This window comes from Papio anubis, chromosome 7 (assembly GCF_008728515.1).
Source record: "Papio anubis isolate 15944 chromosome 7, Panubis1.0, whole genome shotgun sequence".
NCBI classification, from domain to species: domain Eukaryota; kingdom Metazoa; phylum Chordata; class Mammalia; order Primates; family Cercopithecidae; genus Papio; species Papio anubis.
This window is the reverse complement of record NC_044982.1, coordinates 158,194,554-158,219,530: the sequence shown is the minus strand read 5'-3', so window position 1 is coordinate 158,219,530 and position 24,977 is coordinate 158,194,554. Positions and strand designations below refer to the sequence as shown.

The 24,977-nt window shown below is 43.1% G+C and overlaps 1 protein-coding gene across 3 annotated transcripts in view; it reads left to right on the top strand.

Moving 5' to 3' along the window:
* GABRG3 (gamma-aminobutyric acid type A receptor gamma3 subunit) overlaps positions 1 to 24,977 on the top strand; it is a 556,557-nt gene that overhangs the window by 351,027 nt on the left and 180,553 nt on the right. For all 3 annotated transcript variants that reach the window (XM_021940357.1, XM_021940359.2, XM_021940358.2), the window contains 2 exons: positions 2,432 to 2,652; positions 4,402 to 4,484. In XM_021940357.1, the coding sequence (XP_021796049.1) occupies positions 2,432 to 2,652; positions 4,402 to 4,484 (304 nt within the window). The remainder of the gene's footprint in view (positions 1 to 2,431; positions 2,653 to 4,401; positions 4,485 to 24,977) is intronic.

Sequence of the window (24,977 nt, the reverse complement as noted above, 5' to 3'; positions counted from 1 at the left end):
CAGGCAGCAGTACCACTCAATCTCAAGTAGTCATTTTTCTTCCTGACTTGTGGTTCCTTTGGCAGAACTTCCTTAAAACTGAGCCAACTTTCTACCTGAGGCCAGCTTCGCATGTGCACAGCCGCATCTGAGTTCTTTTCTCCGGGCAGTGCCAAGAGCTGCTGTGCATCTTTGCTCCCGCAGGCCAGCGCCACTCCCTCTCCCCGGCTCTACTCTGGCCCTTTCTCTCTGAAGTATAGGTATCTGGGCCCTACAGCCTTCAGTGGAAGGGCCACACCTTTGAGCCATATTTGCATAGTTAAAGACGTTACAGGGTGGCAACCTAATCCATTTAGAGGCTTTAGCAGTGGGGGTGATTATTTCTGCCATGTTGTTTCAGCAGGCGTTGCACTGCAAGCTGTGCTCCATGTTCTGTGTAGAGACGAGGACGAGAGGCACTTGCCTCTCCCAGCCCCGCCAGACCTCAAGTGTGCTTTGTCTTTCTTTCCTCTTTTATAACAGCTTTCAAATCACCGGGTTCTTTTGGAGATAATTTCCTTCCTGTGGTAACTTACCAAGCACAGAGAATAGCACTCAACGCATTCTAATTACCATTCCTTTTCCAACCTCTGCCCAGAGAGCTACCCGCTCCTTAGACGGGTTCTGTCTCATTAGAGGTTTCACCCATGCGAGGCACCGGGCGTCTGACCTCCAGTCCCACATTCCTGAGCCCTAAGCATCAATGCTACCTGCTTTCGTTTCGTTTCACCACTCTTTGAACCCCATTTTTGTATCAGTCAGCACATGCTAGGTTGTATGACAGAAGCACACATGCACACACTCACACACACGCTAACACACACACGTTCACTGTGTGGCTCTGGGTTCAGAGTCTGTCAGCGAGAGGCAGGCCACATTTTGGAAGGTGGGAACGAGGCTGAGGCCATTCGTCCCCAAGAGCACATTCAGACAGACACATGGACTTGGGAGGGTCCATCTGGTTGCTGAGATGCCACGCATGAGCTGCCATGGCTGCTGAGCCTCAAGAGGCTTCTGGAAAAACTCGCTGAGAACCTGCTCCCAGCTGCTGCTTTCCTGCTGTTTGCTCCCCCAACTGCACAAATGCTTACGCAAGACTCACATCGCCTGTTCCATAATTCCCTCTGTGCTGGATGCCTGGATACCTTTTGTTTCCTCTAACTTGAATCCTTAGTAATGCACCAGCCTTATTTTTGTGTGTGGCATGAATGACCACCAGCCTATTTATTTAAGGCCTGTCTTCCCTGAATAGAATATAAACTCTAGGAGGGAGGGGGTTTCTTGTTGGCACAGTGCTGGGTCTTCCTTGGTTTGAAAAGTGTGGCATACTCAGAGAAGCAAGGAAATGATGAATGAATGCATTAGTTAATGAAAGACCAGTTGAATTATAAACCTGAAATTGAATTGCCTATCACAGAAAGATTCTAAAATGGGAAACTCAGTGGAAATGGTAAATATGGGATTTGTTGAGAATCACAAAATTCAGACTCTGCAAAAGTGATACATTTATAATATCTAATGCATAACAAAAATTATGAAAGGTATAAAAATCCCTTACAATCAGCCTCTGCATCCCTCTTACCATGAACCTAAAATAATTCTTTAAACTGTGGTGAGGGGAATGGCCTCTGAGGCAGCCCAGTCTACAGGCACTTCTTTGAGTCTCCTAGAGTGCCCCTAGGATAGAATCAGCCCTAACTGTTTGATGGCTGCAGTAAAGTCTTACTGGGCACCGTGAACACTGCAGTGGCTTCAGCCCTGGGCCTTTGCCTCTGTAATTTGTACCTCTTCAGCCTGCACTTGGAATCAGCACTTGGCTTGGGTGGCTGTCCTCTCTACAGTTCTTGGTTGTATTTTATTTCTTACTTTTCTTTTTGTTTTGCTTTTTGTTGTTTGAGAAGACTCAAGTACAAATAGTCATAACTATTATATGAACGAATATGAATGGATCACTTGCTCTCTGCCAGGCACTAAGGGTGCTCATTTAATCACTTCCTTTTATCTTCATAACACCTTGAGGAGGTGGACACTATTGTGTCCCCCACTTTATAGATCAGAGAATCGAGGCTCCAGTAGGTCCTGCTACCTGTCAGGGCTTGGACTTGTGAGCCTAGGGTTTGCCTCCACACCCTGAAACAGATTCTACTGTCTCCCTTAGCTCTTCTTCACACTTCATCTATTTATTGCAACTTAAGGTTTACGTTATGTCACATGATGTTACTATACTGTTGATGAATAATATCGGTCGTCATTCACTGAGTGCTTGCCATGTTGAAGCAGTCTCTATCAGAAAGAGAACTGGGGAGGTGAGGATGTCGACATGGAGAGAACACAGAGCGTTTGACAAAGAGAACAAATTATACAGAACATTTATTAATAGAACTGCCTTGCCTCTCCTTCTGCTCTGTTTCAGGAATACCAAATTGACATATTTTTTGCTCAGACCTGGACAGATAGTCGCCTTCGATTCAATAGCACAATGAAAATTCTCACTCTGAACAGCAACATGGTGGGGTTGATCTGGATCCCAGACACCATCTTCCGCAATTCTAAAACTGCAGAGGCCCACTGGATCACCACCCCCAACCAGCTCCTCCGGATTTGGAATGACGGGAAAATCCTTTACACTTTGAGGTAAGATGCTGCGTCGATCTCCGATTACTCCTGGTTTAAAATGGGATCCTTAATTTGAATCGTTGTAGGAATGAGACCCGATTTTCGTCTCTAAGTCTATTCTCTTTCACGTGAGACATGCTACAGCATCCTGAGAAAGTTGGCCCTCATGCCACACGTGTAAAAATAAAAGCATACAGGTGATCCACAGAGAATATGAGCTCATTTCTTCAGAATCCATTTCTGCTGGAAGTAGGCCGTGAAAGTTATTCTTAATAGATTTACACCGTGGGTCCTCTCACCTAGGAAAAGACAGATATCGGCGTACTAACCAACAAATGCAGTTTGAGTAAATCTGAGACCACAAGGAAGATGGGGAGAGTAGGCCCCTTTCCCAAGCACATCCCTGAGGGAAGTGGCAGCTCCCCTGGAGTGTGTCCTAGAGGCAGGGAAGTCTTCCAAGAAACCCAGAGAGGTAAGGGAAACTGAGCTTCCAAGAAGGAAACTGACTCGCCCACAGTCACCACTGGGAGCCTGTCTCCCCCAGGTCTTTCTGCTGGGATGGTCAGAGTCTAACTGAACACACAGCAACACAGCACTAGCAATGATGGGCCCTCCACACTCCTGTCTGCTCGCCCAGCACAGGGACTGGACGGTCCCTCCAGCAGTGTCCTTTGAGCGGTTGGTGCTGCTCCAGAGGGCACTGCACTCCCTTCTTCCTGATGGCTCAGAAGCCCTGGGTGCATCTAGCCTTTGCTCTCACCGGCTCGCTCTCACTGCCCCAGGGCACAGGGCTGCTTCTTGCACCTGCTCTGTGGCTACATCTCCCTGCTCTGCTCTTTCTGCCTCAGGGCTTGACCCCTGTCACTTTCCTCTCCTTACCCATCCTTACTGGCTTAGCTCATCCATCCTGAGAATGAAAGCCGTGTGCGTACTGAGATTTCCACAAGGAGAAATCTGATTCCTAACATTAAATAAATGTCCACAGCACACACATAGGCCCAGATGGACTTTAAAATAAGCAGACGGTGAGAGAGCGTTAAAGTTTCAGGGAAATCCTCGTTTTGCCAGGGAGGGAACAATTAAACAGCAAAAAAAGAAAAAAAGCCACAGCTGGGAACTGTGCGGATGAAATACGTTGAGAGCTGGGGTTTGTAGAAGTTGTCTCCTCATCAGTTGTACAGCCATACACCGGAGACTCTGACATGACATAAAGCCTCAGCAAGCCGGGGCCAAGACCCAGCCAGTTCTGGGACCCCGTGTAGACACTGAAGTATGAGGCTACTGCCCTGGGAGGAGGCAGGGCCCACATTTGGCAGAGCCACCACCTGCCTAGTGAAATATGGGGCAGTTGTCCAAACAGGAAATCCCCCCGATGCGTGCATTAATTTGGCATAATAGCTGTTTAGATAAACACACCAGTTTCCAAATGGAGGAAGGATTTAATTCAAACAGATTGACAACAACAACTTATAAAACAACAGTTGGTTTTGTCTCCTCTCTGACTTGGCGTGTATTTCTAGACATAGTTGGAATTTTACTAACTGGAATTCTCTGTGCCACTGATAGTTAAAAGCAAAACAAAATAACCCAACATGAAAGCAGCACAGCACAGTCTCACCGTGAATGGTTCCCTGGCCAAGAGTGAGCTGCGTGTGCTGCCCTGGGTGACAGAGCGGCCCTCCCCATCCCTACATGGGGTGCCGTAGCAGCCGCCAGCCTTGCCCCGTGCTGTTTGCTGACCTGGACTGACGCTTGGCTCTTCCGCAGGCTCACCATCAATGCCGAGTGCCAGCTGCAGCTGCACAACTTCCCCATGGACGAGCACTCCTGCCCGCTGATTTTCTCCAGCTGTGAGTACCAGTCCCAGCCCGGGGTGTGCATGCTGTGTGAGGGATGCCTAGCCTGGTGCTGCGTCTGTCAAACAGCCATGCGATTGATCACAGTGTCCCTGCACACACAGAGAAAACTGATGATGGTTTTGGTATTGACTACCTGGGCATTCTCACTCTAGACCTTGTCGCATAAGGGCCACGTTACAAAATAGGTGATCTCGATAAGGCTGTGAGCAACTTGACCATCCATAACATGGAAACATTCAGAAACTGATCAACAGTTGATTTACCAAAAGACCCTTATGCTAATGAGCTGTGCATACTATTCGGAAGTATACAAAATTCCTACGTAATATTTTAGATTTAACATTATCTTTTTTAAATTTATTTTTAATTTTTATTTCTTTATTTATCTATTGAGACTGAGTTTTGCTCTTGTCACCCAGGCTGGAGTGCAGTAGCACGGTCTTAGCTCACTGCAACCTCTGCCTCCCGGGGTTCAAGTGATTCACCTGCCTCAGCCTCCTGAGTAGCTGGGACTATAGGCACGTGCCACCACGCCCAGCTATTTTTGTATTTTGTATTTTAGTATATTTGCATTTTTGTATTTTGTATTTTTGTATTTTTAGTTGGAGTTTCACCATGTTGGTCAGGCTGATCTCGAACTCCTGACCTCAGGTGATCCACCCACCTCGGCCTCCCAAAGTGCTGGGATTACAGGCGTGAGCCACCATGCCCGGCCAATTTAACATTACCTTAAAGCAAGGTGATTTGTCTACTAAGTAGAAAGATACACATTTTTCTTTAATTTTACTTACATTTGTCTCATTGAACCATTGTAAGATGATTTAATTTTTCATAGTATTTTATCTTCCAACGTTTTACTTATAGTAGATATCATAGTTACCAAGTAATCCTTTACAAGTCCCTAAAGACAACATCTACCGCTAAGTATAAGAGTATATATAAAAGGAATATCAAATATCAAATCTATACAATTTTTAAGTTAAAATCAAAACGGAAAGATATCTGGTGAATGAATTTACAATGGGGCATTTTAAATGAATTAATCACAAGTACTTATGTATGACTCATAAGAATTCAGTTTATTGTATTGGCTTTCTTTAAAATTGCATATGGGGCCAGGCACGGTGGCTCATGCCTGTAATCCCAGCACTTTGGGAGGCCGAGGCATGTGGCTCACAAGGTCAGGAGATCAAGACCATCCTGGCTAACACGGTGAAACCCCGTCTGTACTAAAAATACAAAAAATCAGCTGAGCGTGGTGACGGGTGCCTGTAGTCCCAGCTACTCTGGAGGCTGAGGCAGGAGAATCGCTTGAACCCGGGAGGCAGAGGTTGCAGTGAGCTGAGATCGTACCACTGCACTCCAGCCTGGGTGACAGAGTGCGACTCTGTCTCTAAATAAATAAATAATAAATAAATAAATAAATAAATAAATAAATAAAATTGCATATGGAACATGACAAACAAATCTGATGAAATCTCATGTAGAAGTTTTTGTGGCTTTCTTCATTGAACATTATTGATCTTTCCCTGAACCTTCAAATGAACTGTAAAATATGTTCATCCCTTATTTTACTTTTGCTTCTGTTCCTTGCGTGTGTGGGGCCTGTGGAGGCCCAGGTCCAGGTCTGCAGAGATCAGCAGAGCTCTGCACACTATGCACGTGTTCTCACCAGAAACCTTATTTCTTTCTGTAATAGCTTCCCTCATTCTGTCATGCTGTAAAAATGTGTTTAAATCACTCACAGAGCCTTTTAAGTGCTCAGTTCCAGGAGGGGATTGTGTGCACGTGGACTTACACAACACTGCCAGAAAGAAAAGTGCTTGTGTAAATTGTTTTAAAAAGATATTTATAGCAGTAACATAAATTCTTAAAACAATTCACACATACTCGGGGAAATACGTAAAAGCGAATGCCTTTCTGGAATTAGTTGACAATGAGCATAAAGTACTAGGAATAAATCTGGAGAGTAGTAAAAACGGTTTGTGAGACCAGCCACATCTGTTTCCCTGTCTCTGGTGTGTCGTGGTAGTGATGGTGGTCAGAGTGAACGTGGGAGCCTGTCTCTGGTGTGTCGTGTAGTGATGGTGGTCAGAGTGGACGTGGGAGCCTGTCTCTGGTGTGTCGTGGTACTGATGGTGGTCAGAGTGGACGTGGGAGCCTGTCTCTGGTGTGTCGTGGTACTGATGGTGGTCAGAGGACGTGGGAGCCTGTTTCTGGTGTGTCGTGGTAGTGATGGTGGTCAGAGGACGCGGAGCCTGTTTCTGGTGTGTCGTGGTAGTGATGGTGGTCAGAGTGGACGGGAGCCTGTCTCTGGTGTGTCGTGGTACCTGATGGTGGTCAGAGTGGACGGAGCCTGTCTCTGGTGTGTGTCGTGGTAGTGATGGTGGTCAGAGTGGACGGGAGCCTGTCTCTGGTGTGTGTCGTGGTAGTGATGGTGGTCAGACTGGATGTGGGAGCCTGTCTCTGGTGTGTCGCGGGTATTGATGGTGGTCAGAGCGACGGGAGCCTGTCTCTGGTGTGTCGTGGTGCTGGATGGTGGTCAGAGCGGACGGGGAGCCTGTCTCTGGTGTGTAGTGATGGTGGTCAGCTGACGCGGGGAGCCTGTTCTCTGGTGTGTTGTGGTACTGATGGTGGTCAGAGCTTAGACGGGAGCCTGTCTCTGGTGTGTCGTGGTACTGATGGTGGTCAGAGCGGACGTGGGAGCCTGTCTCTGGTGTGTCGTGTAGTGACGGTGGTCAGAGCGAACGTGGGAGCCTGTCTCTGGTGTGTCGTGTAGTGACGGTGGCCGCCAGAGCCAACGGGAGCCTGTCTCTGGTGGCGTCGTGGTAGTGACGGTCAGAGCCGAACGCGGGGAGCCTGTCTCTCTGGTGTGTCGGTAGTGACGGTGGTCAGAGCTTAACGCGGGGGAGCCTGTCTCTGGTGTGTCGTAGTGACGGTGGTCAGAGCTTAACGGGGAGCCTGTCTCTGGTGTGTCGCAGTGACGGTGGTCAGAGCGCACGTGGGAGCCTGGTCCTTGGTGTGGTCGTAGTGTCGGTGGTCAGATTAATGGGAGCCTGTCTCAGGCACTGATGATGGTGGTCAGAGCCGGGAGCCTGTCTCTGGTGTGTCATGGTACTGATGGTGGTCAGGGAGTGGATAAGCCTGTCTCTGGTGTGTCGTGGTACTGATGGTGGTCAGAGTGGATGGGAGCCAGTTTCTGGTGTGTTGTGGTACTGATGGTGGTCAGGGCGTATATGGGAGCCTGTTTCTGGTGTGTCGTGGTAGTGATGGTGGTCAGAGTGAATGTGGGGAGCTGGGGTTTCAGGTCGATGGTGGTCAGAGTGGATGGGACAAGGTTAGGGGAATGATGGTGGTCAGAGCGATATGGAGCCTGGAATGGTGGAGGAATGGAAGGAAATGGAAGGAATGGAAATGGATGGAAATGTGGTAGTGGAGGAATGAGGAATGTGGGAGCCGGGCGTGGACAGTCTTATATACAGTGACAGAAAGTGGCACTTCCAATGCGTGAGCAAAGAAAGGTTATTATATCTGAAAATCAGGGAGTGGCAGGATCAAATTTATGTTCAGCAACCGTATAAGATCTTATAAGAGCAAAACTGGATGTACACGGTTATATGGCAGAAAATCTGAAACACTGGCAACCTTAAATGCAGTGGGATGTGGGGCAGCAGGAACTCTCACTCACCGCTGGGGGAATGCACAATGTCACAGCCCTTTGGAAGACAGCTGGGTAGTCTCTCACAGAACTAGACATGCTGGTACTATATGATCCAGAATTTGTACTCCTTGGCATTTACCCAAATGAATTAAAACTTATGTCCACACCAAAACCTGCATACAGGTGTTTATAGCAGCTTTATTCATAGTTGCCAAAATTTGGAAGCAACCGAGATGTCCTTTGATAGAAGAATGGATAAACAGACCACAGCACATTCATGCAATGGAATATTATTCAGCATACAAAGAAAGGAGCTCCCAAGCCATAAAGAGACATGTAGGAAACTTAAACGCCTATTTCCTAAGAAAAAGAAACCAATCTGAAAAGGCTGCATACTCTGATTCCAACTATATGACACTCTGGAAAAGGCAAAACTGTAAAAGCAGTAGAAAGGTCAGTGGTTGCCAGGGGTTGTGGGCAGAGGGAGGATTTTTAGGACAGTGAAACTATTATATATGATACTGTCATGTTGGACATATTTGTCAAACACATAGAATGTACAACGCTAAGGATGAATGCTAAAATCAGTCCCTGGACTTCAGGTGATAACGACGTGTCAATGTAGGTTCATTGATTGTAACAAATGGACTGCTGTGGTGGGGGATGTTGATAGCTGGGGAAAGGAGTACTTGGGAGCCCTGTACTTTCTGCTCAATTTTTCTGTGAACCTAAACCTGCTTCTTTTTTTTAAAGTCTAGTAAAAAAAAAAAATTATTGGCGATAAAGAAATCAGTTAGGAATCTATTGCTGTCATAAACCACAATGTTCCATAATATCAAATTTTAAAAATATCAAATTAAAAAAAAACTTGGTTTCCCAAAATACAAAAGAGTGCTTTAAAGTATAAGTTTTTGAACCACTTTACATGTGTAGCATTAATTCATATGTATAGGATTCACTATTCATAAATGAGAATAATAACACTCTCCTAATGAAAACACTCATTGGTAACTTGGAGTGATGGAGGATACTTGCATCTAAATCAGTTTGGTGCCTAAGTTGTTTCCACATGATGGGTGTCCACTTTCAGGAAGACGCCGATTCTAATACCAATAAGCAATTGAAAGTGAAGTGAGCCGGGTGCAGTGGCTCATGCCTATAATCCCAGCACTTTGGGAGGCCGAGGCAAGCAGATCACGAGGTCAGGAGTTCAAGACCAGCCTGGCCATTATGGTGTATCTCTACTAAAAATACAAAAATTAGCCAGGTGTGGTGGCATGTACCTGTAATCCCAGCTATGTGGGAGGCTGAGGCAGGAGAATGGCTTGAACCCAGGAGGCAGAGGTTGCAGTGAGCCGAGATCATGCCACTGCACTCCAGCCTAGGCAATAGAGTGAGACTCCATCTCAAAAAAAAGGAAAGAAAGTGAAATGGTGTCCATGTTTGTGAACAGTTAACCTTGCAGTGTCCTGATATTTTTCAATTAAATACACTCAGAAGCTGTATTTTTCCACTTAAAAATTTTACAATAACAAAGTTGAACAACTAGTTATATTCACTATCATACAAATAAAAGTTAGAAAAACTGCCCAAAATGTACAGTAAGATATAAAGTGATCGTAAAATTGACTAACAACTGTTAGGCTGGTCTTGGCTCTCTGAGTAGCAGAAGCAAAACCTCTCAAACAATGACAAGTATGTAAGATTTTCCAATATATGCACAGAGATGAGGCATTAACATTTGCTATATAACATGTTTGGGTAATGGCTTTAACTTTTATTTTTAAATAGTTGAGATTTTTGAAATAATATTTTAATTAATTAAAAATTTCCTATAGCACTTTCTGTAGTCATTGAGGTTAAGGATCACATTTTAAAAATTCCTAAAATGTACTTTAAGAGGTAATGTTATAAGTTTATTTAAACTTGTTAAAATTATTAAAACTACATTTTAAATTACTTATATGGATGAATTAAAAGTGAATTTGATATGGACTCTTGGACAAACATTTTTGGTGTCTAGAACTTGGCCATAATTGTGTAGTTAGTGCACTCATAGAAATTGAACCATAAAGAATATTCAATTGCAAACAGCATTGATTGTTTTATTCATTTCCTATTACTCCTGCAACAAATTACTGTAGCCTTAGTGACTTGAAACAACATAAATTTAGTATCTTACATTTCTGTAGATTAGAAATCTGAACTGGGCTAAAATCAAGTTGTGGGCAGAGCAGCATTGCCACCTGGAGGCTCTGGGGGAGAATCTGTGTCCTGGCTTTTTTCAAGCTCCTAGAGGCTGCCCACATTCCTTGACGTGGGTCCCCTTCCTCTATCTTTGGAGCCAACAACAGCACCTCTCTCTGATCCCACTTTTGTCATCATCTCTCTCTTAAACCACAGACAGGAGAGCTCCCTGGGTTTTGAAGACCTGTGTGATTAGGTTGGGCTCACCCACATGGGCCAAGATAATCTCCCATCTAAGATCTTTCACTTAATCACATCTTTGAAGTCCCTTCTGCCACATAAAGTGACATAGTTGCAGGTTCTGGGGTTCAGAGTGTGAACATCCTTGCTGGTTACTAGTTTGCCTGCCATAATTACTAGTGACTCAGAGCATTCCAAGACCTGTGAACCTGCCTGGTAGATGTTCCATTCACAATTCTCAGATTGTGGGGAGAATCTACACAGCAGAACAAGCCCAAAATACATTTCACTAAAAGGAAAAATCATCTCCCGTGAATTATGGCAAACTGTCTTGTTTAATCTGTGTCTTGTTTTGGGAAGTCAGGGGCTCTGAATGTAGGGACCAGCTGGAGCCATGGCAGGGGAACATAATTTGTGAATATTTCATGGACATTTGTCACTTCCCAAATAATACTTTCATAATTTCTTATGCCTGTCTTACTTGAATCTCTTAATCCTGTTATCTTTGTAAGCTGAGGATGTACGTTACCTCAGGGCTACTACTATAATTGTGTTAACTGTACAAATTGATTGTAAAACATGTGTGTTTGAAGAATATGAAATCAGTGCACCTTGAAAAGGAACAGAATAACAGCGATTTTCAGAGAACAAGGGAAGACAACTTCAAGGTCTGACTGCCTGTGGGGTCGGGCAAAATAGAGCCATATTTTTCTTCTTGCAGAGAGCCTATAAATGGATATGCAAGTAGGGAAGATATCACTAAATTCTTTTCCTAGCAAAGAATATTAATAATTAATACTCTGGGGAAGGAATGCATTCCTGGGGGGAGGTCTATAAACGGCCACTCTGGGAATGTCTGTCTTATGTGGTTGAGATAAGGACTGAAATACGCCCTGGTCTCCTGCAGTACCCTCAGGCTTACTAGGGTGGGGAAAAACCCCACCCTGATAAATTTGAGGTCAGACCAGTTCTCTGCTCTCAAACCCTGTTTTCCGTTAAGATGTTTATCAAGACAATACATACACCGCTGAACATAGACCCTTATCAGGAGTTTCTGATTTTGCCCTGGTCCTGTTTCCTCAGAAGCATGTGATCTTTGTTCTCCTTTTTGCCCTTTGAAGCATGTGATCTTGTGACCTACTCCCTGTTCTTGCACTCCCTCCCCTTTTAAAATCCTTAATAAAACTTGCTGGTTTTGCGGCTTAGGTGGGCATCACGGACCTACTGATATGTGATGTCACCCCCAGTGGCCCAGCTGTAAAATTCCTCTCTTTGTACTCTTTCTCTTTATTTCACAGCTGGCCAACACTTATGGAAAATAGAAAGAACCTACATTGAAATATTGAGGGCGGGTTCCCCCAATAGTGTCTTAATATATTTTATGAAAAAAATTAAATAAAAAGGCAAAATATAAATTTTGGGCATTTAATTCTTTATTTCTTAAGTTGTTTTGAAAGTAATTTGTTTTCTTCTTGGTTTTCTTTTGATTAAATGTCAGCATTATGAAATAAATGTTTCTTTTTGTCCAGCTGATTGGTTAATATATGTTAGTATAAGCTTTATTTTACTCATGATTTCACTTCCAAAAGTTATATTGCCTTTGAAAAATTAATGTGTCTAGCTTAGTGTAGCTACAGTATATACCTTTAGCTAAACAATGCAATATACATGGATGTCCTAATCTGTTTTAAGTCAAATACAAAATTAATGACAAAATGTTAAGAATGCCAGTGTTACAACTCTATGCTCTTATTTTTTCTGAAGAGAGGGATCTCTTCACACACATACACACACAGGCACACACACGCATATACACTTCTGTAAACTAATATAGGGGTGCACCGGACCTTGACATAATCTCTTTCTGTTGCTTAGTTTGAGATGTAGAGTATTACATATGCAAAATAAATGTTCATTGGCAGTTGTTTAAATTATGTACTAGAATCAAATCTGAAAGGTGAGATGCCATTCCTTTAATTAAACTTTCAGTAATAAAATAATTAGTACCCCACTGTTGACTCTTTATTGTGCAACATTAAATCCTGGGACACCCATCACACTAATGTATGGCACTGCTGTTGTTAGCATGTCTTGAACCTTATCTTTAAAATGCTATATTATGAGAAGTATGCAAGTAGCATATATCATTACTCTGTCAAACAACAAGTAAAATGGTAATTGATTTCTGAAGTTCAATTGGATATCTACGGGCAAAAAAAAAAAAGCTTGACTTTATACAACAGTTAATTCCAAAGGAATTGAGGCCTTAAATAAAATAAACATAAAAACACAATATATTAGAAAAAATACGTAGGAAAAAATATTCATGAACTAAGGCTAATGAAGAGTGTTTATCCTTGGTACTGAAAGCATGATCCCCAAACGAAAAAGTGATCAATGGGACCTTGTCAAAAGTGAAACCGTTGGTCTACCAAGAACTTGTCATGAGGTCAAAAAGGCAGATGAGGCTGGGAGAGAACACTTTGCAAACCACAAATCTGATAAGGCTTGAATCTGTGATATATAAATAACTCTTAAATAATTTCATTTCTTTTTATGACTGAACAGTATTGTATCATATGCAGTACCATGATTTGTCTATTCATTTTTTGATGGGAACTTGGGTTGCTCTCACCTTTTGACTGCTGCGACTGCTGCACCCATTGGTAGACAAGACGCTGCTTGAGTCTTGGCTTTCGGTTCTTGTGGGTGTATACCTAGAAGTGGCATTTCCGGACCATGTAATAATTCTGTATTTAATACTCTGAGCAAATGACAGCCTGTTTTTCACAGCAGCTGTAGTACTTTACATTTTCACCAGCAAGGCACAGAGATTTTAGTTTCTTCACATCCTCACCGACACTTGTTATCTCTTCCCTTTTTATTGATAACAGCCATCCTAGTGGATGAGAAGTTGTAGCTCATTATGGTTTTGATTTGCATTTCCCTAATGACTAAGGATGTTTTAATACAGGCCATACCAAGGATGTTCAGATGCATGCTACGCCTTTGGAAACATCATTTAAGTCGAATAAGGCCAATGAAAAAGGAATGAGTGCTCTATGCTTGCACCTCCATGAGGTGTCTAGAATAGGCAGATTCATAGGGAGAGAAAGCAGAGTGGAGGGGACCAGGGAATGTGGGGAGGAGAGAACAAGGGGAGCACAGATCTTCTGTGTGGGAGGATGAGCAGGTTTTGGAAATAGAGCAGCAATTGCTGCCCAACACTGGGAATGTACCTACTACGACTGAGTTGTACACTGAAAATGGTTAAAATGACACATTTTACATTATGGATTTTTAACTCACATTTAAAAAATGTATACTAAAAACTGAACAACAAAACAATCCAGTTAGAAATGGGTAAAAGATAGGCCAGGTGTGGTGGTTCATGCCTGTAATCTCAGCACTTTGGGAGGCCAAGGTAGGCATATCACCTGAGGTCAAGAGTTCGAGGCCAGCGTGACCAACATGGTGAAACCCCATCTCTACTAACAACCACAGCAAAAAAATTAGCCAGGTGTGGTGGTGCATGCCTGTAATCCCAACTACTCAGAAGGCTGAAGCAGGAGAATCGCTGGAACCCAGGAGTTGGAGTTTGCAGTGAGCCGAGATCGTGCCATTGCACTCCAGCCTGGGAAACAAGAGTGAGATTCAGGAAAAAAAAAAAAAAAAGAAAGAAAGAAAGAAGAAACTGGTGAGAGACATAGTCGTTTGACCAAAGGTGATATTTACATGGAAAATCTGCATGCGAAAAGATGTTCAACATCATCAGCTATTATTAATAGTAAATGTAAATTAAAATCACAGTGAGCTATCACTACATACCTATCAGAATGGTTAAAATAAAAAAAATAGTGAGAACACGAAATCCTGGCCAGGATGTGGAAAACCTGGATACCCTGCTGGTGGGAATGTAGAATGACACAGTCACTGTAGAAAATAGCACAGAAGTGTCTTATAAAACTAAAATTGTACTTACCATGTGACCTAGTGATTGCAAGCTTGGGCATTTGTCTTGGAGAAATGAATAGTTATGTTGACAAGAAAATCTGTCTATAAATATTCATAGTAGCACCATTCTTAATAGCCTCAAACCAGAAACAGCCCTCATGTTCTTCAGTGGTTAATGGTTAAGCAAACTGTTGGTACATCTTTAAAATGGACAACTACTCAGCAAGCAAAACCAACAAATTACTCATATATGCAACAACTTGGTCTGCAACAGCATTCGAAGCTGAGTGAAGAATGCCAGTCTCCAAAGGTCACATATGTGAGATCCCATTTATATAACATTCTCAAAATAAGCAGGAAGTGAGAGCTAAGGTGGAGTTGTTAACTGTCTTTTATTATTAAAAACATGAAAGAAGACCCAAATAAGTAGAAAAGCATTTTGTGTTTTTGAACTGAAATACTAAATATTATTAAAATGACAAAACTCTACAAGGTGATCTATATTGATTTTCTACTGTTCTGCTTCTCTTTCAAACTTGCAGACACTTTGCTCTTATTCCCTGAGTAGCATCATGGTCTGCTTAGTTCTGAATGTCTTCATTTTCAGGTGAACACTTCTTGTACCTTTTACGATATTTCTTAAATCAGAGCTGTCTGATCGAAATACAATGCAAACCACTGATACAATTTTAGATTTTTTAGGAGTCTCATTTTAAAAAGCAAAAAGAAACAGGTGGAGTTAATTTTACTACTACATTTTATTCAATACAGTCTATACAGAATATTGTTTTGCTGTGCAGTCAATATGAAAAATTACCAATGAGCTATTTTAATAAAATAGCCTGAGGTTTTGTATGCTAAGTCGTAGACACCAGTGTGCATTTTATGACAGCACACTTCAGTGTGGAGTAGCCACATTTCACAGCTCAGTAGCCTATTGCAGCTCAAGGCCACCGTGCTGTTGGAAAGCACAGTCAGACCCACGCAGAGGTCTTCAAACAAGATGCACATCTTCAAAACCCTAGGTTTTGTTTAGTATTAGTCATGTTCTTCGTTCCTCTTTTCCCATTTCATTTTTTTCCCGCTATTTATTTCCAGCACCTTTCTTGATACATGCTCTGCATTCTCTAGTCTCTCAGTTCTGGATTTGAAATCCAACTATGAGATGTCTTGACTAACCTAAAAAAAAGCCATAAAAATCTGTGCAAATATGCATATATTCGTATGTGCATAAACTAAATCTCTCTCACACAGAAATAAGCCTTGTGATTTAAAAAGTTCCAAATCACCCATGCTTCTCTAAACCCCTGCCTATACATTCCCTATTGGAACACAGGCTAGAGAAGGGGAGGAAAATACCTTCAAACGCAGCGCTGTACCATGGTGTTCTCTGAATCAACTAGGACTGTTATTAATAGATGCTATTAATAGATAAATCAGCACTAAATATGGAGCGAGGGGAGTCTTAAAGCTAAGAAATACTAGTCATTGTTTGTTACTGTTCGGCTTCTCCTCAAGGGAGATTCTGCTATCAATTCATGTTCTCCAGCTGGTTGGGAACGTGGGGTCGGCGCTTCAGGCTGCCCTTGAGTGGGGCCAGTCTGAAAACAAGCCCTGTCCGCCTCGGGAAATGGAAACACACGTCCGCGTCACCTGCTGCTTTTGATACCGATATCTTAAAAGTTATCCATCAACACAATTCTTGTATTCTTGTGGACGTGCTGTTAACCAGGAATGTGCTGGAAAGAACTTTGGTTGTTCCTTTTCCCTGCAGTGATGCCCCCCACCCCAGGCATCCTTCCCATCCTTCTTTTTAAACATACTTACTGTAAAGAGATGCCAGAAAACCAAAGGGCAATGGAAACCGATTCAAGAGGATCCAGTTCCCCGATGCGGTGGTTCTGTGGCCCCGAGGTTAAGTTCATTGCTACTGAGTCTGATTCAGACGCTGGTTCACGGCACTCGCATCCTTCCAGGGCACAGGTCTGTGCAGAGAGTTGACTTGGGGAAAGATTCTCCATGCATCGCAGGAGGACCATGCTCCTAGTTAGGTGCTCAGTGCCCTCAGAGTGGCACCATGTGTATTTCGTGGTCAGCTTTGTACCGTCCAGACAGAAAGGTGCCTGAACTGGACAGGACAACTGCATTTATCTATGTTGCTATCAGGCTTTGCAATATTGACTGGCTGTGCAGAGGTACAAACAAACCAGCAAATGTATGTTTTTAGGAGGCACTAATACCTCCTTTCTTCCTGTTTGCAGAGCATATAGAGTACAGCAAGCTGTATTTCATTCTAAACCCTTGTTGATGTGACCTGAGGAGAGAATCAACCACTCTTTACTCGTCCAAATGCTTTGTATCTGGTGTGTGTGTATTAAAATAAGCCAGGTCAACATCTCCTTGTCTTCTGCCTGCTGCCCAAGTGCACTATTGAGGCGGGCCACTGCCAGATGGGGCGTCCCAACACGTGGGGCCTTTCCCCATGCCTTTGCTGTGGCAGGAAAGGAGCATACTGCTCCTTTAGGAGACTCCAACTAGGAGAGTCTTGTCTTCTAGTTGGAGGAGTTAATCTCTAAATGGCAGCTTCTGCAAGGTGTCCACAGAGGCCCTGTGTCCTGTCACACAGAGGTAAGAGGTGTGGACAGCCAAAAGGAAGCCCACCTTCCTAGGTGAGGGAGGAGCCTACCAGACATGTAGACTTCAAGGTCCTAAATGCTCAAGCATCCTCTTAAATCCACAAACTCTGGAAGCAGCTAGAGGGAGCTGTGCAGCATGTCCAGCATCCTGGACCTATGAGTAAGAATCAAGCTGTTGCCCTGGGAACCAGATTTCCCATCAAGGCCCAGGCCAGGCAGGCTTCTGCCACAGGTGAGGTGGACCTTTATCATCTCCTGCTTTTCCTGTTTCATATGCTCCGCCCCTTGCCTTGCTTGCTTCCCATTCCTGTAGACTTGCACACCTTGTGGAGTGGGAGGCTGCTGGATGCAGTCAGTCCGGCTGGCTGTGCATTCCTGCGAAGATGACAGTGAAGTAACAGGGTTTTAGTATCGTCCCCCAGTAACTGACATCCTCACTTTGGTGGAAACTCACTACAGTGGGCAAACCACTGGTGCACAGGATCGCGCTGGTTCCTTCTGCCCAGTCTTGAAGGCGGGCTATTTTATTCCAGCTTTAGTGATGTAATTTGTTCAGCGAGGTTGAGAACATGATCATAGCATTGATAAGAGAGGCCAGCTTCTGAGGATAAGAAGACTTCTCGCTTTGAAGGTCATGGCCTTCTCATTCCATTTGGGTGACCCTGCATGACTTGTAACAGTGAACCTGGAGGCATTGTGCCCCTTTCTCAAACATCCCAGAGCTGATGGAGGGAGGAGGCGCTGGGGCAGGAAGGCTGGGGAGGCCAACAGTGAGGGTGACTTTCAGCATCTCTCAGGTTCCATCACACAGCAGCTAGCCTCTCCTCTTGTGTCAGGGAACCTTCTTCATCTCTCTAAACCCCTCTAAGCCTCCCTTTCCCCATCTGCAAGGTGGGAATGATAGCAAGTTATACAATGATGGAAGGGACTCTAGGTGCAGGTATTAGAGATTCCCACTTGAGTTAACCCAGAAAGCACACAACCATGGGAGTGTTGTGGCTACATGGGCAGGAGTGGGTGTGGGGGATAATTGCACAGTTTCTCTGTGGCCTCTGGAATTCCCAAGGGAAAGAAAGCCCTGTTGTGGTAGACACACTCTACACAGGCAAGGTCTTCAAGGGCAGAGAAAATAGCCAAACCCTCGCTAAGCCATCAGCCTTTCATACTGAGTTTCTTTCTTCTCCATTTTAAATAATCTGCCCAACAATGTACATGTGTCTGTGCCAAGATTGCTTGCAAACACCAAGCTCTCTGTTGAGTTAAAAATGCAGCCAGGAATATGATCCATGCTCTCCTCTCCGTGGTACAAACAACTCCATACTCTCCTGTCCATAGTCAAACAACTCGAAGCAGCCACTGAGAGTTCTTGGCATTATTGAGATGTTTGCTCTATCAAAGGCAAATTTTGCAAAAATAACAAGGTCAGAAAAGCTTCATGTTTCTTACATCTTCCATAAAGGAAAAACTGAAGTCAATAAAAATGGAACCAAAGCTTCAGCAACAATTGTAATTCTCATCACACGGTTATCGCCTCCTTGGTTTATACTAGTCAGACGTTTTCTGTTTTTCATGCAACATAATCCGAAAGTGTTGTCTTACTCATGGGGCAGGCAAACCCTGGAGAGTATACGAAAGAAACCATGTAAAGCAAGGACGACTTTGCTAAGAAGGAAAAGGTCCTATGCTACATCTTTTATGGTTCTGTTACGTACTTTTGTGCAGCATTTGCTTTTTGAAAGCTGTTTTTTAAGAACAGAGAGTCAACAATGCATGCTTTTGTTTTGGGGTGTGTTTTGGAGGGAAAGAAGGGCAAGATGGCTGGAACACTGTGCTGAGAAATAAACAGACTTCAGAGGCCTGAAAGCCTCTTCAAACTTCTGAAGAGTTAGCCAGGTCAGCAACTCTCCTGAGTATTTATTCTCTAATTCTGGATTTTTGTTTCGTTTTGTTTTCATATGTGGCTTTCCAGAATTAATTTTACCAGTGCAATGGTGTAGGAGAAGACATTTAATGATAGGTTACTTTTTTGTGATAAAAGTATTATTTGCCTTTTTAAGTATGTTTTTCTTTTTTGCCCTAGTCAAAGTCTTAACAGTTAACATTATTTGGGGGTAGAGAGTGAAAGAGCTAACCGCTAGCTTCTTTGTGTGTTTTTGTTGTAGTTTATGATGCATGTATTCACTCAAATAAAGTTTAGAAAACTTTTATAAACTTTAAAAATCAAACTTGAACCAAGCTGAGTGTCAGGGAAGCCCTGGGTCAGCCCGATGATTGCACCTGACCTGCAAGGAGCTCAGTGCTGGAACGTGGAGCCTGCACACTTCCGTAGGTCCATTCAGCCCATCAGCCCGTTTCATCCTTACCTTGACTTTGAAGTCCCTGTTCTTTTTCAGCACCCTTCACAGCTGGGGAACATCAGGCAGGAAGAGATGAGGTCATCTGCCCCTGTCATGCAGATGGGAAGGCTTTGAGCGGAGCAGAGTGGCCAGCAAGTCTGCTCTCAGGATCAATATATCACGCGCCAGAAAGGGGCTCGCAGTTTTTGTTACCACCATTGTTGTTGTTATTGGTGGAGGACGGTCAGAGCCAAAAGACACTCAGGCCATGGGGTGTGAGAGGCACATGGCTGCAGCATGCTCTGCCCTGGCTCGCCACTTGGGATGAAAATAAAAAACAAAAAAATGTGGTGCTGTTTATCTCTGACAACTGTGTTGGCTGCAGCCATATTAGAGCCAGAAAAATTATTAGGAAAATGTCACTGCTGTTGCAGAGCTGTCAGAGATGTCTGAGAACGTTGACTGGCTTTCTGAGTTTTAAGAGACAATATTCCATTCTCCCAGGGTAATTAATTTGGAAGAGAAGTAAATGCCAGTGAGGGAAGCTCACTGAGAGCATGTCGGAGTCCTGCTGCTGCCATGTCACCGCAGTCCCAAGGCTGTGTCCTGCTTTCCCACTGGGCTGACACAGGCCCAGCATCAAGCAGTGGCCAGAGAACAGTGAGGATCCCTCTTCAGTGCATGTGTTTCCTGCTGTCTTCAGGGAAGCACGTTCTGACCCCGGTCCCCACCTACCAATTTCCTTTTACAGATGTAAAAACCGAGTCTTAGGGAAAGAATTCAAACGCTGGTGCAGGGTCACACAGCTGGTGTGTGGCTGAGTGGCAGTGTGCACTCAGCTCTCCTTCTCCAAGGGCAGGGTTCTGTCCACTACCCCAGCCTGTGTCTCTGGCTGCTGCTAGCACATCACCCCTTCCACAGCGTGCTCTATCATCTCCATTCATACTCAGGCCACTGCCTTCTCAATAAAGGAGTGAAAAACATGGACCCACAGGCCAGACAGGACAGCGCTGCTGCTTCCATTGCCACACACCTGCAAGAAACTGGGATTAAAAGAATAAAAAGAAACGTGGAAATGCAAGGGTTCACAGATTCTCGGGGCGTTCCTAAGGGACGGGAAGGATGTCTCTTTCAAGGGGAGAAGCTGCAACATTCTTCATCAGAGCATTGTGGACATTATTTGGAAACAGCTTATTTAATTGCAGTAGGATTTCTTGGAGCTCCTTTCCCCTGTGCTTTGTCTTTGATCCACTGTGTGAACCAAGGTGGGGAGGCTGCCTCCTGGGTCCTGACTCCTTCGGTTCTACCTGGATCAGGGGCTCCTGGAGGCAGAGCGTTGCTCCCACCTTCCCTGCCGCCGCCTCCCCTGCTCCCGCCTGCCAGTCTGGGCTCTTGAGAAGCTTCATGTTGTTGCCATTCTGCTCAGAGCTTAAAGCACAAGGTACAGGGCTGATTCCAGGATCACCCGGGCAGTGCCAAGAGCATGCGCTCAGCAAGTCACAACGAGATACAGTAAATTACCTCTCAAAACAGATTTGCTACCAAAACTATCTCCGAGACCCTACCTGTCTACTCTAAAACTTGACATTTTTCTCCTTTAAGCTCCCCTGCCCTTCACAGTGGCTCATGGACGGTACTGCTCAGTGCCTCGGGCTCATCTGACCATTCACAGTTAGAAACAGGAAGGCGAGGGAGGAAGGGGGACTGGGAGCCAGCCCGATGGACCTGCTCTAGCAGGGCGAGGCTGTCTTGGTGTGCACAAGTCCCTGTGGCTGGCCCTGCAGTGCCTCAGTCCTGAGCCAGGAGTGTCTCACACAGACCTGTTCTTTGCTGCCGATTTAACAGCATGAAATGGTAGAAATAAGAAATCTGGAAGCGAAATAGTTTTCCCTGCTGGGCCGCTGCAGCCTTACTGTAATTGGGAAGAAAGCCTGTCAATGTATTTTGATTATAAGTTGCTACTTGCACTCAATCAATATTTTCAAAGAAGTTTGGCCCTGTTGATTGTGGAGGTTAGGGAGCATGTCTCCCATGGGCTACTAAACGCTTAGGTCACAGTAGGTGCTTAATAGATATATATCTGTGTAGGTAGCTGTCTAAGGTAAATCATTTGCATTAATACCTTCAGATGATGCAACTCATGCAATGCTTCATTTTGGGAAATGCAATTTAACTAACTGGGTGGTTAGCTCATTAATGAGGACGTGTGCTGTTACCTATTCGGAACACGGTACATCAACAAATTCTAAAGCCGTGTCTCAAACAAAAGAAAACAAAATACGAAAATAAAAAAGGCATACTTGAGGCACATTCTAGACTGATTGTGATTATCTGGGAATACAGCCAAACAATCCAATTATTATTTTTTATGGGAGCGTGAACAGAGGACTTAGGTAATGTTTAAATGTGCCAGATGGACTGCCTTCTATCCTTCTAGGCACCTTTCTCTTTTTTTTTGGACGACCAGGATCTGGAAAAAATTCAGACAACTGTATGCATTTTCACCTCTTGTGTTGGAGCCATGCCAGCAAGGCAGAGACTATGGCTTTGAGGACGATGCTTGCATAAAAAGGAGGACATTCAGCTCGTGTGGAAGGCTGTATTTCCAGAGAAACTAGCGAGGGTAGCATCTCGGTCCTCATCTTATGAATAATGTGATCTGTTCTGAGGAGTCTGGGGAGTGAGGAACAGCATGAATTTTCCCCCTAGTTAGGCTTATTCTGACCCCGCACCCTTTCTTGTATTAGCATATATGGGATATCAGAGACACTGGGGCCAAGGCCCAGGCCTGGTTTAGAGGAGGGATTTCCTTGATCATCTTCATACCTTAGCACTGTGAGGTGGTGACCTGTTTTTATTTTTGTCTCTGTAGACATGATGCAAGTGATAAAGGTCAATATAAATATTTTTTGGCTATTTAGTATGTAGGCGAGCTCATTCTGTTGACTTGTCTTTCTAAAGAAGTTTCATTCAAGTGTCACTGCAGTGAAAAGTTAATATTCTTTGGAAATTAGTATCTGAAATATTCTCTCAATTTAGCTAAATACTGAGAACCTTTGTAAGGATACATAATTTTTATAATAAAATTATTTTGATCATTGTATCAAATTCTATAAAAATTAAGAAATATGCATACCAACATTAAGCATCCCAAACTGCAAATTAGTGTATGCTCCTTTTTGATTGTAGGTTGATTAACTAATTGGGAAACTGCCAATTGATAAACCTTTTATTTAAATTTGAGTCTCGTCTCTGCCATTTGGTAGCTGAGTAAATTTTTGTGTTTACTCAGAGGGGTGTTTAAGTCTCTAACAGTGGATATATATATTTCTCTTTCAATTATTTCAGTTTTACCTCGTGTCTTTTAATGTACTTTGGTTAGGTACATGCACAATGAGGATTATTTTGTCTTCTTGGAGAATTAACACCTCTATCATTGTGAAAGGCCCCTCTCTATTCTTGACAGACTTCCTTGTTCTGATGTCCACTTTGTCCGAAATTAATACAGCTTTCTAACTGACTTTTGATGAGTGTTAGCATGGTATATATTTCCCCATCCCTTTCATTTTAACCTGCCTGAGTCTTTATGTTTAAAATGAGTTTCTTTAGACAACATAGAGTTGGGGCTTTTTAAGATTTTAATCTACTCTGACAAGCTCTGCCTTTTACTTGCCATATTTAGAGCATTCACATTTAAAGTGATTATTAACATAGCTGGATTAATATCTACCATGTTTTCTGTTGCTTACATTTGTTCTTTGTTTTCCTCTCCATTTTTTAACCTTTTCTGGTTTTAATTGAGCATTTTATGTGATTCCATTTCAACTTCTCTCTTTGCACATCAGTTGTACGTCTTATAAAAATATTAGTAGTTGCTTTAAAGCTCACATTTTACATTTTTAACGAAGCAAAGACTTCTTGCAAATAATATGATACTGCTTCTTATGTAGTACAGAAACCTGGATAGAGAATTCCTAATTATTTTATCCTGTGTCCTGCAACATTGCTGCCCTTTACTTTACTTATCCATGTGTTATAATCACACTGTTATAATTATTACTTTACACAGTTATCCTTTATAAAAATGAAGAAGAAGAAGAAATACAATATTTTGTTTCCTTTACACTATCTGTAGTACTCCTTTCTTCTCTATGCAGATCGGAGTTTCTGGCATACCACTTTTCTTCTGCTTGATTAAATTCTTTTAACGTTTCTTGCAGGGCAGGTCTGTTTTTGACGAATTCCCTTAGTTTTTGTTTGTATGAGAAACTCTTGGCTGGGCACCGTGGCTCACGCCTATAATCCCAGCACTTTGGAAGGCTGAGGCAGGCAGATCCCCTGAGGTCTGGAGTTCAAGACCAGCCTGACCAACATGGTAAAACCCCATCTCTACTAAAAATGCAAAAATTAGTAGGGCTTGGTGGTGCACTCAGTAGTCTCAGCTACCCAGGAGGCTGAGGTGCAAGAATCACTTGGAACCTGGGAGGTGGAGGTTTCAGTGAGCCAAGATTGCACTGCTGCACTTCAACCTGGGTGACAGACTCCCTCTCAAAAAAAAAAAGGAAAGAGAGAGAGAGAAAGAAGAAAAGAAAAGAAAAAGAAAAAGAAATTCTATCTTTCACTTTTGAAGGATACTTTATCGGGATATTGAATTCTAGTCTGAAGTTTTATTCTTTCAACATTTAAAATATTTCACTCCCTCTTCTTGCATAGTTTCTGAAGAGAAGTACATTTGAATTCTTGTTCTTTTTTTTCAAATGTTAAAATTTAAACCCTTCATTCCCCAGCTTTTTCCAAAATTGACTGTTTTAGCTTCCTGCAGTGTGAATAGGGTATGCCCAAGTGATCTTTGTAATTGCATTTTACATTTGTCTCTTTATTTATTTTAATCTTGGTGTTATCTGGGCTTCGTGTTTTGTAGTTTTTTGTCTGTCATTAATTTTGGAAGGTTCTTGGCCACTATTTTTATACTTCAAATATTTCTTCTGCTTTTTTCTCCTGTTTTTGGTATTTCAATTATGTGTACGTTACACTTTTTGTAATTGTCCCATGGTTCATGATGTTCTAGTCTTGCTTTTTTTGATGCTTTTTTTTTTCTTATTTGTTTGAGAAGTTTAACTGACCTGTTTTTATGTTCCCTGTTGTTTCCTTGGCTTATCAATTCTCCTGATGAGCGCCCCTGCTCAAGGACATTCATCTTTTATGTTACGGTGTTTTTCATTTATCTCATTTCCTTCCTCTTGTTTACATTATCTAACTGTTCTTGCATGTTATTTACTATTTCCATTAGAACCCTTGACATTAATCACAGTAATTTTAAATTGGTTGTCTAATAATTCCAACAACTGTGGCATATAGGAATGTGACTCTAATGATTGCTGTGTCTCTTTACATTGATTTTTGTTTGTTTGTTTTTGTCTTTCTGGCATGCCTTATAGTTTTTTTTTTTAAAGCTAGACACACAGTGAGG